Source organism: Struthio camelus, chromosome W, assembly GCF_040807025.1.
Source record: "Struthio camelus isolate bStrCam1 chromosome W, bStrCam1.hap1, whole genome shotgun sequence".
NCBI classification, from domain to species: domain Eukaryota; kingdom Metazoa; phylum Chordata; class Aves; order Struthioniformes; family Struthionidae; genus Struthio; species Struthio camelus.
This window is the reverse complement of record NC_090981.1, coordinates 41,585,498-41,603,757: the sequence shown is the minus strand read 5'-3', so window position 1 is coordinate 41,603,757 and position 18,260 is coordinate 41,585,498. Positions and strand designations below refer to the sequence as shown.

The 18,260-nt window shown below is 40.1% G+C and overlaps 1 protein-coding gene across 9 annotated transcripts in view; it reads right to left on the bottom strand.

Annotated features, from left to right (window-relative positions):
* LOC104152984 (rho guanine nucleotide exchange factor 28) overlaps nucleotides 1-18,260 on the bottom strand; it is a 133,258-nt gene that overhangs the window by 113,017 nt on the left and 1,981 nt on the right. For 8 of the 9 annotated variants that reach the window (XM_068925499.1, XM_068925508.1, XM_068925502.1 and 5 more), the window contains one exon: nucleotides 11,256-11,299. In XM_068925499.1, the coding sequence (XP_068781600.1) occupies nucleotides 11,256-11,288 (33 nt within the window). In that variant the 5' untranslated portion in view covers nucleotides 11,289-11,299. Of the gene's footprint in view, nucleotides 1-11,255; nucleotides 11,300-11,954; nucleotides 12,011-18,260 lie in introns of those variants that run through there. The other variant, XM_009688607.2, reaches the window with a different exon arrangement.

Below are 18,260 nucleotides of genomic sequence, written 5' to 3'. Positions count from 1 at the left end.
TTCTTTTTTTTTAATAGAAGATCAAGCCCTACACCTTGCGGGTTTTTAGTCAAGCTTATTTTAATACTCTCCTCAGTGACAAACGGAAGTATATCTACTGTACTAGGATTCTCCGAACTTGCACACGCCAGCATTTTTGCACAGTTGATGCTTCAAAATAAGCTGCATGTCCTGCTTCCTCACTAGGCTAGAGTAGGTGACAGAGGCTCACTGTCTTCACAGAGACAGACAGAAGAACAAGTTTCTTGCAAGATTTGGCCCCTGGGAAAAGGAACTAGAATCTATTGGAATAAAAACTGCAGGAATCTGAAATACTGTATACTTACAGTAAGATTAAATGCAATTCCTCTGAAAAGAGGAAATCCAATCACAAGTAACAACATATACATCTGCAAGGCTTTGTGATGCTCTGCACCACTAAACTGCTTTTAGTATTACCCGCACTAAAAAGAAATATACATTAGACATATCGATGTATTTAACTCAGTGCACATACAATAACCCCAGCCACTTCTCTGGTCCTTACTTTCCATAGCATCATCTTATGACAACAAAATGATCTCCTCAGTCTCATTTCTACTGCTGCACTCTCTTGTTTTTTGCTAGCTGTTCCAGTTTGCATTTCTTCCCTCCCCACCACACAGCACTGTCCCAAGAAAGGTGTAAGGCACAAACACAGCAGGAGCTTACAGTTCAGCAAGACTGCAAAGAAAGGCTGGCACCATTTTAGGCCACAAACATGCACCATGCCCTGCTGCCAGGAGGTAAACAAAAAAGCATAATGCTCTGGTGTGGGTATCGCCTAACTCTCCCTTTGCACTGCTGTGCTGGTATCTAGGGTGAGCTCAGAGCAAAGGAACAAGCATTACTAGCAGACTGAAGGAATTAATTCATAATGGAAGATCAAAAGCCACATAAACATAAAGTATAACTTGAACAATCAGCCATTTCAGGAATATATTCTAGTGCCAAACTCAGAAGCTTAGACACTTCATACGATCACAAGTGGCTGGTTTCCCCCAGGACCTGGCTGAAGAAACACAAAATTCAGGTAAAAGGGACCAAAGCCTCAAAAGATTCTGCAAATCATAAAGATGAACAGAACGATTCAAGAGAAAAGGCAGATAGTGCACCCACTAATTCCTTCCTCAACATAAGCTGATGAATGCTAAGCTGCTGCTTTTAATCTATTTAAAAAACAAGTCCGAAATGACACTAATCTCTCCTTTAAAGCTACAGCTGGCAGCTAGACCATTTACACTTCTCCATGAGCTGCACCCAGTCATATTAATCTGACTCACGACAGACCTGTGCACACAATCTCATTTCTGTTGAATTAGTGAGAGCGCACACGATGCAGAGAGCTTATGTCGGCTTTGCTTTTTATGCCTGCTGTATGTCAGCAGCAGGAAGACAGACAATACCTGATCTGGCTGCTAGTACAGAGTTAATCTACCAGTGTTGTTAAACAATCTAAACCTGCAGAGCAAGTTCATAGCAAATCGATGCTTTGCCTTACAGGGCCGTAACTTCTCTTTTTAGTCTGTAACTAGAAGTCTTAAAGCTGTGTTTAGTGCCTCATCAAACTACGACAACAGGGAAGGTGGAGAAAAGTTTTCAGTCTCCCAAGCGGTAAAGTAATCGACACTCGTAGAGAACAGGACACTTTCTACTTCTGGAACTGCTTGATAGAAATAAAAGTAGTCTGGATGCCTTTCTCAGAAGAAATAGAAATTTTAAAAAAATAAGCATTACACAGTACCAAAACACCTATGAACATTCTTGTTGGTTTGTCATTAAAACGTTGTTCAGTATTTTGCTGTCTACAGTAACACAATTTATCTTGGTGTATAAAATCATATAAACATACAGAAGAATTAAGCAGCTTGGGAGTGTGCTGTTTACAAATACAGGTCAGAAAACTTCCATCATAAGGCATATTAATAGAAAATGAACACCTATTCTGATATTAACTGAAACAAAAGAGGAGTTACCTTTTTCAATCAACTTGACTAATAATAGATAAATATCAGATTACTTCTTATTCTCACAACACTGCTAAGAGTCTTGGGTGACATCAGGGCTCCACTGTCGCAGACACTGTACAAACACAAGTGCACAGTCCCTGCCAAGAAATATGGTAATCTAAGGAATTAAGCAGCAAAATAAAAAAAGAAGGAAAAAAATAATACACCAGAGCAAAAATGATCCAATTGCTAATGGACGTGCTTTGCAGTACCCACTCTTTTCCTTCATATCTTTTAAAATAGAACTCATTGCTTTAAATCCATGTGCTCAGCGTCTCACTCCGGCGGCAGCTACGCGTCCAACCACAAGCCAACCACTGTGCGGGCTCCTCTGTGCGCACACCAAGCAGCCCGCCCGCCCGCCCCGGGCCTCACCTGGCTCCCACGGGCACCAGCAACAAAACACGCACTGATTCTAGCCAGCCCTGGATCAGGCCAGTAGACATAACTCTGTGCAGCACCAAATTCAAGTTGGAAGCCTGCTGCACATTATACATTTTTCTGCTTGTTTGTTTCAAAATCGCCATCTAATAAGACGGTGACTTTAGCCTGGCTGAATGCACAGACTACGGCCCAGGACATGGCCAACCCTACTGCCACAGAAGGCCTCTCTCCCCCGCTCCCGTAGTGAGGAGCACAAAAGCAAGGGATGGGCAAGACAGGGTAGAAGCAGGCTTCTTTCCCAAAAGCGCTGGCCGGAAGAGATTGAGCACGTGACAAGGGCAGAAAAATTAAAATGCTGCATCCTCCTGTGGGACACTACCCCTTTCCACCCCTCTTCCCCCCTCAACTCTTCTTAGTGCAGGGGGGAAAATCTAGGAAGAACACAACTTTGCAAAGCAGATGACCAGCTACTCACTTTGGGAACAACATGTAAGCCCTAAGTTCCTACTTGCTGCACGCAAAAGTAAGGTGGAATCCTATACCATTTTGAACATCAATCACGTTTACCAAATAGAATACGTTGTTGAACTATTTCTATTAATTCTGTTTTCCAGTTCTCATGCACTTGAAACCTATGCGTTTGTGAAGAAGGATAAGAACTGCATACCTTGTTAGAGCTGGAGGGACAAATGAGATTAACTAATGTACTTTAGAAAATCATTCGGAATTTCTATCTGCCAAACAGGATGACTCGCAACTTTTTAACTGTCTCGCTGAATGTTTTTCAATGCCCCTCTGCCTACAGACCTCTAAACATTTTCCAGCAGAGGGGAAGATGTGCTCAAATTACTCCTGGCGATACTGCTAGAGCACAAACAAAATCCTGTTTGTTTAATTGCTTTTTGCATGGATGTCAGTGCAGAACTGAAATTTTTCAGAAGAGTTCAGCGTCGTATGAACATCAGATTGCGCTTTACCACTGCCTTCAGCTGGAGAAACATTAATCAGTGCTGAGCACTCTGGAAAAATCTCACCACAAAGGTGCAAACAGCACAAATAGAAGTTGCTGATGAAGTATCAGATTAATGCAGTTTCTGGACATGCACTGAAATCCTCTTTCAGAAAGAACTCTCTACCATCCTTTGCTTTCTGAGCTTTTCAAGAGGACTTTAATTCCTCATCTAAACCCAATTATATTTGAGTATGAAAAAGTCTAACTGCCTTTAATTTACTCAGCTATAGAGCAGCCGTTAATATTCTGAAACTGGCCCGGAAGCAGTTTGTGTAAATATACACGATGAAAGCGTGTAATGATTTTTTTCCTCAATGCCGCTGCTGTCGAGTGTGCAGATGGTGCAATAGTACCAGGGCTATATCAACAGCAGCAGATGAAACCCAGCGATGCTGGCTGCATAGAGCTCCCCTGCTTCTTCCTTGGGCAGCGCCTACTGGCTTATATCTTTATTTACTCAATAATGAAATGAGCTTCTCTGCAAACTAAAACCTTTTAGAGTGAATTCTGCTTTGCCACGTTTCTTACCCACAGAAACCCAGGTAGTTAAACTCTCCGTATGTACAGCAGCCTTTGCTTCGAAGTACCTTACAATTTAGTCCAGGAATTTGCTGCTGCTGTTCTCTGGGCCTCATGGGTATGAAGTCTGCCCCTTATTTCACTTTCTCCTTCCTTCTCCTTGCTATTTTTAGAAAAAGGATGTAACAAATGACTAATCTTAAGAGAATCTTACTCTACCTTCTACTGTCAAGTTATCTGCATACACAGTCATCATGTTAATAACCGGGTCCCAGAGAATTATGCCAACTCGTCTTTGACGAGCCAAAATATCTCAGAATAAGAAAACAATGAAGATGCTAATGAACCTGGCTGTAGCCTAGGTGTTTGCCCAAACATTCTTGGAGGGAGGGTATGTCCTTTGAAAAGGTAACAAAAGACCAAAAACTTTGAAACTGTTACTTAATGACAGAAGGAAATAAAACAACATAGAACCAAGGGATAATTAACTGAGATACGTTGTAACACAGACATGTCTTTGTAAGGATAGGCTACGTGCATATCGCCTGTGATAAAAAAGCAGCCAGATTCTGTCTTGCCTATACTAGCATAATTTCTAGTTTTGCACTCCTATCTTAAAGACAGTCAAGCCAGCAGTAATGTTTAAAATAGTGCAGAGAGGCTGCCAATGACTGGCAGCAAGGAAACCACATTATCATCTCAACCTGCTGAGAACAAGTCCGGCTGCAGGTCAGCAAAGGCAGCCAGGCGGCACACGTCACTCCTCTATTGCTGCTACCAAGGCCAAGTTCCAACAAGGGCAACGACGAAGGAAAATGCTAGTGTAGACAGTGCGTTTGCGCGTGCAGAGAACTAATAATCTGATTTCAGGACCAGCAATGCTGTCTCAGGTACTCCAGATGCTCATAGGAACAGCCTTCGGCCTCAGTTCCTCCCACTCCCCTGCAGGACTGCGAGCGAGGAGCCAGAGCCCCAAGCCCAGTCCCTCTGGTCCCTCGTACGCAAGCATGCACTATGCCCACCTAAGCTCTGGCATAGCCCCTGGATGTGCTGTTTTCCCTCCGTTGACTGGAGCAGGTGTCTGAAGCAGCTGTGCTCCTATCTTTGGCACCCTAAATGAGATGGGATGCACCCGAGCCATGGATATGCCATGCACTGGAAGCAGTTTTCACTTATCCTCAAGTAAAGCAAACCACCTCACATGAAAATGTTCTTCAAACAGACATACTTAACATCTAAGCAGGCTGCAGAAGAGGGATGCTGCCCCATTTAGAGCGCTAGGTTAGGATTTGAGAAACCTGGAGTTCCTGCTTCAACACCCCTTTGTTATGTTTTCGGCATGTTACTACACTTACAGCACTTCAGACCTTCCTTGTAAATGAAGCTAAACAACATTTCACGACTACAAAAGAGCACTGTGAGGAACAGTATGTTATAAAGATTATCAGGCATTGAAATTACTACAGTAATGGAAAATGTAGGTTCCTAAAATAGAGAGAACTGAGGCTATATGTCATTGTCAAGAACAAATCACTGACCTAAACAAACAAATGGCAGGACAAGCAAAGAACAGTTTGCAAAGAGCATGCAAACTCTGTAAGGACTTTGAGGAGAAGTACTATAAAGAAAAAAGAAAAAAAGGGTAAGAATCCCTCCAAAAAAGTCACACTTTTAGCACACTGCATATACTTTTATCCTTCAAAATATCATCGCATGATAAATTTTGTTTTAAACCCAAATAGAGCAAACATGCTTGCCTCCTTCTAATGCACATATCACCATACACTTTCTCCAACAGATAAAACAGTTTGAAGTTAAAAGAAAAAGATAAGTACACAGATGGATAACTGCAATTTTAGTTTGTTTCCAGAAAGCTATAAATGGCACCATTAAGTCAAAACACAGAAATACAACTAATCTACTTTTGAAATGGCAATTCACTTTTTTGCCTGAATTCACGCTAATGGGAAATTTAAAATTTTCCCATTAGTAATCATTCTTTTTGGTACATCAACACTTTTCACTATTAAATAAACTTCTCTGCAAGAAAATTGGGCTCATGAAAACTTTCGACCCTCTCCAAGTTGTTTATTTTGTTCTCCCAGAAAACTTTATTTGCCAAGACTCTTCAATCAGTAATAAAGAACTCCACTTTTTTAATAATATTTCAATGGGTGCTGTCCTAACAGCTGTTGATACAGTGCGAAAAATTCATTTTGCCAAAGCTGAGCTGAGCCCATAGCCTGACGTAGGCAAAGAGTAGCACTGACCTACTCCAAGGTGGGAAAGTCTCAAGGCACTTGGACGTTCTCCAGATGCAAACAGCTTGGTGCTACGTCCTGCCCTCCTGCAGGGAGGGCTAAATTCAGCCCTCCCCAATCCAGTGAGAGGAAATCCCGCTGCACTGCCATAGTTTGTAGGAATACTTCAATATATCAGTACTAAACAGCAAATACATAAGCCCTCCGACCTCCTTGGGGCCTACGCTTCACCGAAGCAGCTGTAATAGTGTGGGAAACAAAGCTCAACCTCAAACAAGAACAAACTCGCACAAACGCCTAGGAGAGTTAAAGTGACAGACTGGGTATATCAGAATATGAGAAAAATTAAATAAGAGCTTTGATCTCAAGCATTTTTAGCTGACTCCAGTGAGAGAGATGCTGGCAGGCAGGACAATTTGGTATCTTAGCAAAGTATATTTGGAGAACTAGTAAACAATGTACAGTAAAAGGGTATTAATATGCTAAGAACAGAAAGGCCAAGTGGAGGTTTTCTTTTCAGACAGATCTTGATCCTCAGAGTTTGGAGCCCATGTCCCTGCCTCTTCTCAGAGAACTAACATCTAAATATTCCTCTGGAAAGATCAAATCGACATGTAACCTCCCACTACTCCTTGGAAGGAAAGGTCCCTCTGATGCCTACAGGGAATTGTTGTGGAGATCCTCTTTGACTCAGCATCTCTTTATTTCTCTCCACTACTCCCAAGGGAAACATTTATCAGGCTCTCAGTAAAGACTAATCTACAGACTTCTCTGAGATCACTCATTTTCCCCTCCTCAAAGCTGACTGCTCCCACGGTCTGTTTGCCCCATGGCAGCAGGATATTTCTTTGCCAATGTCAAAGATCAGTGCTGATGATCACTAACATTTCTAAAAAAGTCACCTACCATTAAATAAGGAGGGACTTTTCTAAGAGAGAGATTTGTTTTTCCGCACCAGCAACTGCTTTCAACAGGATTCAGAACTGCCATATTTAAATTCTTTAATATTTTCAAAGTGCTTTGTCAAATACTTCACCTTTTATTTAAAAAAAAAAAAAACTCTTCTCGTAATTTTTTTTTCCTACAATGATACTGGTGGTTGCCTAAAGACAATATGGTCCCATTTCATATACTGTGTTTACTACATTGCAAAATTAAAAGACTCAGCTTGCTGCTCTCCTTACAGAAAGGACCAGATAAATATAAATTTATTTGTATGAGTTAATATATACAAACATAATTGAAGAGGGAGAAAGCTACTTAAATTCAAGTTCTACTCACTTAAACAATATACCATTAGTATTGAAAGACAAAACAATATGTACAATATTCATGTATTTATTTATGCATCAGTTCCTCCAAGGCTAGTCAATCCTGAAAATTAGACTGGCTTATAAGGAGTAATTTTTTGATGTGGTTACCAGTATTTTGCAGTCTAGAAGCCGGAAACAGGCTCCTCAAATTAACTGAAAAACATGTACTTGAAATATTTAATTTTCTGTTTCATTACCATTTATTTTTTAAACCATGACATTTATGTGTGTTGTAATTAGATTTTAATCGTATTGCTGCCACTGAAATTACATATGAGGAAAAGTGTATCAAAATAATGCATTTTTGAAATTAAGTAATTTCATAAGTATTTTTTTAATTATATTCCACAAAAATCATTTTACCTAGCAAAGACCTTAAGCTTTCCGAATATATTCCTTTTTATGTAACAAAAAATAAACAGTGGTCACTCAGTTGACCAGACAGATTTGCAAGGAAATTCAGTACTGACAAAGTGTGACAGTTTGAAATAACAGTGCTGTATGCATCCTCCAGCTTTGTAATAGTTGCTCACATATATCAAGTCAAAAAAGTATCTTGCATATAATCCTTAAAAATTTTAGCAAGTGTATTATAAACACAGAGCTGCAGATACTCTCAGATAATTTACATGAAATACACATCTGTCATACAGACATTCTTAGAATTATGAGGGGTATAAAATCCAGTTGATATAGATGAAAAGAACACTTGAAAAGAGTATGAAAAGTTTCCTAATTTTGGACCTAGCATGTGGTAGATCTCTCTCTTGAACAAACATAAACCTATGTTTTTGCAGAGGCTGGAGAGAAGGGCTATTTTCTATCTATGGTCTCTTTTGACCATTTTCTTTGACAGATTCTTCTGACAGACTGAATACAGACGACTTAGGACTAAAGCCTATTTTATTCCTGTGGAAATTAGCACATTACAATTCGATGCTGACATTTGTCAAAAGTTGCATGTGAGCGGTATACAATTGTCATTACGTTGTATTCTGCAGTCCCACTACCCACTTTAAGAGAGACTGGAACACATCAGAGAAATACCTGAACTGATTCAAATGCAAATATTTGTCATATTCCCTCAGAGCCTTCCTGAGAGATGCTTTCTCTATCCTTTCTTACTAATGAACATTCACTAAATTTTAGACGAGCTCAGCTAGCCAGAGAACTGCTTAATGTAAACTGTCCAAAGAATTTCACAATCAGAAAGGACTTTCATGTCTAATTTAAATATTGACTTGACTGTGTTCTCCAGCAAAGTCATGTAAATAAAGGAGGAGCTGCTGGAAGGAGTTTCCAAAACTGAAGTAATTGGACCTAACTAAGAGAAAAGAAGAGCCTTGACTCAAGGACACCTTCAAGAGAGACAGACCTCTTCCACCTTCCCAGACACATCCAGAAGTACTCAATTTAGGAACAATATCGTGACTGGCAAGATTCTGAACATGCAACATTGCGGCTGCTAACTTCCACCATGCACAGAAGCAGACCACACCAGAATAACTTCATCAACCCCAGATGATCATTATAAGGTCTGCAAAGAGCTCCTCAAGTTTTAGATGAAGGTTGAGGGACAACTTTTGATCTTTCTCAATCACCTTAGAGTGTGATATAGTCCCTTCCCAACCCCTGCACAAACCCTTGAAAGACTTGCTTACCCTTCTTCCCACATACACACATCTCTTCCATGCTCTCCCACGCGAAATACAGGAGACTGTTCAGAAATGGCTTGAGCCCCAGCTGCTGGGGCTTACCCAGGGTGCCAACCAGAGTAGATGCCCCTGCTGCATCTTTGAAAGTTTCCATGTCACGGTTACCCTCAGGCCTGGGAGAATCTCTGCAGGCCTCCCAGAAAGCCACCACCTAACCCTATTCCCTCACAAGGAAACAAGTTGGTGACTGCCTAACTGCAGTTCAGAACACTCTCTTCAGGTTTCTGGGAAGCTATGAAATTTGCCCACTGTGGCTGGTGTGAGGCTATGGATGACAACCAGCAACTTACTAAAGCTCAGTTCTGATACGTGCTTTCACTAGTACAAAGCTTAGGGTACATGTTCCCAGCTAAATCAGATTTTCATCTCATTCATCCTACAGCGGACTAGTAAATCCTGAGCCCTCTCCTCCTCCATTTATGAGCATCTAGTTTATAGTGTGTTTATCACTATTAGTCCCCAAATGCATAGCTTTGTATCATGATCTTATTAACTGAAGTAAATAAAATGCAGGAAAATTCAATCTGCCCATGTGACAACTGAATTCTGCTCAATAGTAAGTAGTACCTCCCAAAATTATGATATCCACAAATTTACACATATTTCATGAGCCTACATCTGGCCCTCACATCAGGGTTATAATCAAAACATTAAGCAGAACTGGCCTTAAGTCTGATCCTTTAGAAATATCACTTGTAGTATCTCTCTCTCTACTCTAATAACTTTTTGCAATATAACCCACAGTAGTATCCATCTATCTAGCTCCTTATCTGTCTTACAGTTACAATATTAATCTCTGCCTTCTTCACCTTACATACGAATTTCCTGTGAGACACAGGATCAAACGTTTCACTTACAACTAGATAGATTAAGTCCACTGAATTGTCTAACTGGTCAGTTATCTATCACGGGAAGGTATCGGGTTTGTCTGATGCAACCACCTATGATAAAATCACATTGAATTTTATCCATTATCACCATGTCCTTGATTAGCCTCTCCTTCAAAACGTGTTTTTAAGATCTTGCATACAACTGACACCACATGAACAGGCCTCATTAATCTCCCTCTGCCTTTTTTGCCATTAAAGATACTGCAACTAATTTTCTCCCACCTGAGGTTCCCACCACCAAGATGACAAATGCAACGAAAACTCTTGCTGATGGGTTAGTAATTCTATGTTCTTTCAATCCTCCTGGTACAGATGATTTACGCTCCTCCTCCATCCCCATTTAATAACAATAAGCAGTTAATAGTTTTGTCATCTTTCACCTTTCACGACCCTTTTGGTCCCCGTTCAGCCTCTCGCTACCCCTGTATACACTAACATTCACGTATCTCTGCTACTATCATTCTAACTGAAAACCAAAGCAGATCAGCCCAGAAAAGACAACCACGTTTTATTAATAATAATAATGACTGGACTGCCAAAGTTTTAATCCTCATACCCACATCCCAATTAAAGGGCCTAGTAAACTAAATTTTACTGACGCATGTCCTGACTTCTGTTAACAATGGTTTTTGAACTCTGAGTTCACCTATTTTATCCAGTCACTTCAAGTTTCACACAAAAACTCCATTGCATTAAAAAATGTCAATCTACTCTTTTTTTTTTTTTTTTTTTGAGATTAGACACAACTTTCTGCTTCAAGGAAGTTGAAAAAAATGACAGTTTTGAAGTCTGTAGAAAAAAACACAGCTGTAAACCATAGGAAACTAGGGAGGGAGTGTTGCCGCTTTACAAACTGTATCTCTGTTTTCGAAAACTGAAATTGAGAGTATTGAAGAAGAAAGAAGAAAACTGTCATCATAAAGGGAAAATAATTTTAAACTAGCTTCAGAGAAGTGAATCACAGTACTGAAAACATCATCCCCACACATGTCTGCATTACACAGCAACTTTCAACAGCCTAAGGTCTCAGACAACCAGAGAATGGTTTTTGGTTTCATTCATTCTGCTTTTGAATGAGCTGTTATCCAAGAGAAAGCAACTCTCAGGGCAGAAGCCTAATGTTGTAGGACTTACATAAAGAGGTACTTCAGCGCAGCTCAACTCCATTGTCACGGCATCTAGAAACAGAATAAACGAGTGGAATTATTACACACTGAATCAGGAGGTATTAATATTTTTATATCCTCTTCAAGTCCGTAAACTAAGCTAACATTTTTCAGGATTAAGGAAATAAAGGATACTAAACTTATCATATGTCCAGTTGCCCTAAATTTCTCCAGAATGAGGAAATGCTGGTATAATGATGCCTGTATAATGCTGGAGGAGGGGTGGCTGGTTTTAGTTAACATGCTGTGTGCTTTTCACACAATAGACACAGTAAACAAAACAGGTCAGCAGAGAGCTGAGCCCAGCCACTGAGACGCTGCAGTTGCAGTAAATGGAGGACTGTGAATTGTATGTAGCCTTTCTTATCTCTAGAGGCAAAGGAAAGAATTTAAATTTGACCTAGAGATGTAGTTGTAGCAACGTCGTACTCCACAGCAACATCCCAAACATCTGGTTCCAGTATTTTAGTAACTTCAGAGAAAATATCCCCAAGGTAGGTTGCCTTAGACACCTAAACAGCAAGCTACTGATATAATACATCAGTGAAGTTATAATAATTACAGTCATCATTGCAACACTGATTTCTAATATTGTATTTCAAACTTGCTACATCCTCAAAATTCATACACTAAAAATAACATCCCTGACAAACGAGAAAAAGCATACCAGAAGCAACTTCACGTCTTTCGAACGAACGGTAAGGTGGGTTCCACAGCTACGCGCAAACCTCCCGCCGCTGACCGAAACAGGCTACAAAAAAGAAAGCCTGTCTTAAGAGGAGGCTGCCTCAACTCAGATGTGGCCTTGTTTTTAAGGTTGAAAAGTTTCCAAGAACAACACGCTTGCGCAGCACACAGCTTGTTAACGCAGAGGTATAGCCTGCTATGAGTCAGAAAGGACTTGAAAAGTTCCCTTCCTACAAACTGCGAATACCGAAGGCACAGCTTCCATCAAAAACAAGAACGGACCCCTCCAGCACACACTCCTTTTAAAGCGCACAGTTTGTTAATAAACGTCTCATGGTGCCTGTCAATTCATCTACACTCGCAAGTAGCTACGTTCTTGTGGTTTGACTTCAGTACAATTTTAACACAAAAGAAAAAAACACTTTACAAAATCACTGGCCACAAACGATCGGCCAAAAACAATCTTTCACATTGTCAGAAAAGGGTATCAGGCAAACGCTAATCCAGTCAGCCTAGTCAGCAGACAGAGGGGTTTCTTATTTTCAGCATACGGAGGAAAAATCCTGTGGCTGACTCCAAGGTGCCTGACTCTGACAGAGAGGGACAAAGCCCTGTAGCTGCTCAGCAACTGAATCCTGACTGTAACCTTGAGAGTAGCAGCGTCTGAAGCACACCCCTGTTTGTGCAGAAGAAACATGGTTACAAGAGAAATTAAAAAGCTGCAACATTAATTCCACAAGGAAAACTGCAAGGTGGAGCTTTTCCGAAGTGTCACATTACAGAACGGATGAAGCACATAACTTCTATCCCGGACCTGTCACCAGCTCACAATTACCGCCACACACAGATTACATACATACATACATAAAGGGCATGGGCATCATTTAATGGTAGGTTGAGAGACATAACACAATTGCTCTCCTATTGCTACACGCCAGTCAGCTGTTTTACACCATTGCTCTATTTTGCTATAGGAAATCCCCTACAACGGTTTTCCCTCTTTAAAGGAAGATATCCAGATTAAACTCCATTATCTCTTCTGCAAGAAAATATGAGCACGCTCAAATTATTATGCCGTGCCAACAGAACAAGATTTGCTTTTGATAATTTTTGTCCTAAGACTTAGCTCGACCCCCACAGCCTCAAGAGGCTTATGCAAATATCTTTCTCTCCCTCAAAGAAAGGATGAAGAAGGCAGGCATGCCCCTAGTCTTCCTACTCTACCGCAAGTGCGCATGAGAAAGCATAATTCAGCCCCTCCTTTGGGGGTTATCATTGTACTAACAGGACAATAAAACCCTTTTATACCGCGTAAGAGAAACAAAATTCACTGGAGATATCATGCCTTCCTAACTTCAGCCACCTTCCCCTTCATTGATGTTACACTGTGGCTCCTCTGAGGGTTTGTCTCTCCGTTCTGAAATACTAAGCACCTAGCTCAGTATTGATCCTGAACGGACAGATAAAATGAATATTCAGGTCATCTAAAGCGATCAATGTTTTTTTTGTGCAGCACTCAGAAGACATTAGATGTTGAACACTGACTATAACCACTTTGAAAGATGCTCGGAAATATTTTCTACCTGACACGCTCCTGACAAACCAGCTTATAACGATGTTTCCTGGATGCGAAAGGGTAGCCAACTGATCCTCTTTTTGCTTTCCACAGAAGAACCCACGAATGTCAATATACAACACTAAGCAAACAATTCTGCTTTTCGGTCACTCTTAAGAGTGCCAGTTGTGCAAAACCCTTTCTAAACAACTGGCTCACGTCTTTCCTCCATCCAGGGCTTGGCTGCTGGAAGTCACTGGGAGGGGCAGGAGGAAGAAAAGGATACACATTGAGAGGAAATACTCAGCTTAGGCCACTGAGCAGCTGTTCTGCAATCTCTGTTTCACACTAAGGGACTGAACAAGATGATACTAAGGTATCATCATCATCTGCTACCCTACCATTCACCTCCTCTGCACAGGAGAGGACTGCTGAATTCACAAAGCAGCAGATTCTCCAGGGTCTGATAGATGCAATGGAGACAAGCGCTCTGAGCCACTAAGGAGCGGTTTCTCCGCACAGCAAGTGCGGGCTCCAGGTTCAGTTCCCGACGTCGTGGATATACATCATTTCACAGAGCGGAACTTGATCTGTTCCTCTGACAGCTGTGCCTCCGACACAGAAACCAGCAGGACTGACATCTAACAGACAGGTCCAATTTCAGGCACTGCCCACAAACATCAAGCCCACGCAATTTCAGAAGGAGCAGGATTCATCTATACACAGAAAAAAAATCCCTTTTCAGCTTCCAGTTTGATTGAATTTAGCAGGAAATGTAAAGAAAGCATTTGTTGTGATGTGCTGTAAACGGGAGAGACTTGCAGCATACATTTCAGGCAAGTAGAGGTAAATATGCAACAAAGAATAAAAAAATCTTTAAAATAAAATAATTTACCTAACAATTTTTAAAATCTCTAGTCTCCCATTTGATCTGGTAGCAAATGCTATTTCTGGTCTCCTGACCAGATCAAGTTTATCGACATGAGCATGGACAAATATAGCTGTGTTTTATCAAAAGATGCAATATATCTCAATAATCCCTCCAACATCCTTCTCTTCCTCACCCAATATTTTATTTATTGGTTGCCAATTGTGGGAATCTTATCTATCCATTTGCTTTCAACACTACCAATTTTAGCATTTTATAGAATGGTTTCCCCAAGTATCAAGACATGCCAGCATTAGAAAGACCGGAAGAAGGAAACATAGTGCTGGAAAATAAAAGCATCAGAGACTGGCCTAACTGCTTTTTAATGGGAAATTTGCCAACTATCAGACTTTTTCCACTCCTTACACATTAAAGAAATTAGATAAGGGAAAGCCTTACACAAATCTCAGCATAAAGGCATTTCTACTGGTTGACAAGGTGACCCTTTAGCAGCCAAAATGCTCTTCCCCCCAAGTCCACTGCAACTACTATTTGGCTGTCCTAGCACCTACTGTGTATCACCATTTTCCTAGACACAAAAAAGGGTATTTCTGGATCCTAGAATAACTGGCTTCCAATTCAGAATTTGACTTTCTCCTCTTCCATGTAAATAAAGAGTATAACTGTGGGAGAAAGAAGCAGAGTAGGTGAAAACAGGACTCAAGACTTTGATCCTGCTCTGTGACCAGACTGCTGCACTCATATGGACTTAAGTCAGGGCTCCAGTGCTGTCATCATGAACACCCAAGGCTCATTAAGTAGGACCAGGCTACAGGTTGTGTAAGCCTTGCAAATTGCTGCAAAGTATAAGCAGCAATATAAAACATACGTTTCACATTTCTCTTCCATACATCACTTCAAAGTTAACAAAACATGAGATCTTTAGGCCCTACTCCCTATATTCTCCTTTTGGATCGCAATCTCACACCTCTGTACTACAGACTACTGCTGCTTCATTGACTGTAAAGCAAATGACAAAGTCAAAACTGTCAGGCCATGTAAATAAACTGCCAGTGATACTTTGCAGGTGCCCGAAGAATTTAATTCTTCTTCTCCCTTTTTTTTTCCTCGTGGTGGCCATATTTAGACTCATGTCTATAAAACACAGAATTACAGTTCCATTATTACCATTAAGACAAGCATGTTAAGTCTTGATTTCTGACAAACTGGAGCAACAAGAAAGAACGAGTACGTCCCACCCAGAGGCCACTAGAAGGTAAGCAAGCATGTCAAGTGCATCATTCATGGGCTTTAAAAATTCACTATCTTTTTCTAAGCAAAATATCTTGTAAAAGTCTAGTAGCACAAGCATTTTAAGACGGCCTCTACCTAGCTCTCTTCCACTTGATGACTGTGTTACACGTCACTCTTATCACTGCTATATTATTATTTGTCACGCAATAGCCCCTACAGGCTAAGTGCTGTTATCAACCCACATGAGTCTCAGGCAGATATGAATTATTGTACATCATACTGGTTTTCTACTTCTCATATCTTAATAACCTTCAAAAACTGTGAGATTCCAGTACAGTACTCATGAACCAGCAAGTTTCCATTAACAATGTTCAAACTGCTTTTTTTCAACAAACATGGCAACCAAACCAAAGTGTATTTTTGGATTTACAGATTCCATCAGAGTTACGTATGTATATCAAAAGGCTCAGTCATGGCTTCTAAAGCACCAGAAAACATGCTGCACAGAGATCGGGTCTAATTTGGTAAAGAACGTTCTTTTACGTGCAGATCCTTGCTCTGGACCTGATTAAAAGATCTTAGGAGAAGGGGGAAAAAAAGTAGCAATCTGAAAATAAATGTATGATAAATACTACATTCCAAAATTTGGAGATTTGTAACTTTCTAGCTGAGTTTTTAAGACATATTCTTACATTTTTATACCTATTTCTCATAAAGATCTATAGCACGAGGAGGTTAAAAAAAAAGCAAAACTCTTAGCTAGCAACTTGCAAGAACACTCATTTACTTCCTTCTAATAGTATCCAGAGTGAGAGGTAAAATAAACCCTTATCTATTAAATTTATAATGAAGCAGCTTGCATTAGTCTTGATTACTTCACCACACAGTAGTTGCTCTCCTAACAAGTGAACAGGAGAAATGTAGCCAAACACCTTTTAATATAGCCTTCACTTCAACAATCTGAGACAAAAAGAAGCTTAAATCCTCTTCTAGAAAATGTCACTCCACTCATGGCTATCGTATTTCTTTCAGTTTGTTAAAGCCACAGCCATTTTGTGCTCCTTTGCAGAGAAAATAAAATCTCCAAAAAGGGTCACATTTTTTAAACTTTTAAAAATAGATTTGGGTTTTAACATTAAAAAAAACAACTCCAGAAAAGTGACTCATAGAAAAAAGCCTGTTCCTTAGATTAGCAAAATAGATTCTTTATGCATTCCTGTATTAACATTCTTAAAGTAGCATTTTCATTTCAACTAAAAATAAAATGGAGCTCCAGATTTTAGAAAACTCAGAAATGTAAAACTCGGGTTATGCATTACTGAAAGACAAAAAGAAAACTAATACATATGTAAGGTCACTAAAACAAACTTAAGTCTGTTTGATACTACTGTCAGACTTCTGTCTCACCTCCAATATTTCTTTAATGCCAGTTTTGAGAGATTCTTTTTAATGAAGAATTTTTGCAACACTTTTTAGAAATTACCACTTCATATTTTACATACAGTGAAGCCATTATGCCAGAGCAAAACCTGAGAACCCCATATCCCAGGCTCCCTTTCTTTTCGAGTTCTCACAAGTACTCTACAAGATCCACATATTTCTCATATACACGAGACACATTAAGGAGTTTGTACTTGCACATTTCACTGATAGAATAGCAAAGAAGCGGACCCGGAGATTTTTGGTTTTATATATGCATTCAAATATATGCTCCGACATGATCTGTGGCACTTCATCACCACTCAGTCTTGCCCATCCTCAGACACGCTGTAACTAACGAACAAAGTTAGGGGATACATCGTTTGTCTAATGACATTGCTGCCCATCTTCATGGGCAGCTAGAATTAACTGTCTTGAGAACGCTGTTTATTTAAATTAGGAAGAGCAGAAGTACATCTTGGTTTGCTTTGGAGAGGGAAGTCTGTCTCGGCATCTACAGGGTAGCTACAGGGCAGACTAAGGTTATTTGGATGACCTTATCTGTGTGTCTTTATATTTTCAAATATTTGGACACTCTCTAGCATTGAACATTATCAGACTGCTTGGTTAACTATATTTGCTGAAAACTATGTACTACTTTCTCCCCACCCATTGAAAATTGAAGGGAAAAGGGATTATCATCTGGAAATTTTACTGTTTTTCAAATTCACAAGCTCTTCAGGAATTTTTTTTTCCTCCTACAAAACTCCCTTCTGCACTAAAATGCTCCTTTCATCCTTCAAAGCGTGTGAGTGAAGGTCTTAAGCTCAAACAAGGAGCTAGAATTAGTTCCATTCCCCTCCCAATATTAGCTGTGCATAACCCAAGCCCACAATTTCAATTTTGAATCCAAGACAGCTAACTGGAGAATCTTCTTGCTGTCTCCCCTAGAATGTGGCAATGCACTAAAAAGTGGCAGAAAACTGTCATGGCATAGCTCCGTGTTTACTGACCAATCACTATTTTCACGCCAAATTTATAGATAACAGAGATATTCTCTTCAGCTGCCACCTCTGTTAATTCAGCCCTAGCTCCCAGAATCAAGGTGTTTTTCTTTTTTAGTTGATGCTCTTAACTAGTACGTAAACAATTCTGCAAACAAAATTTGATCACGTAATTACGTTATTAAT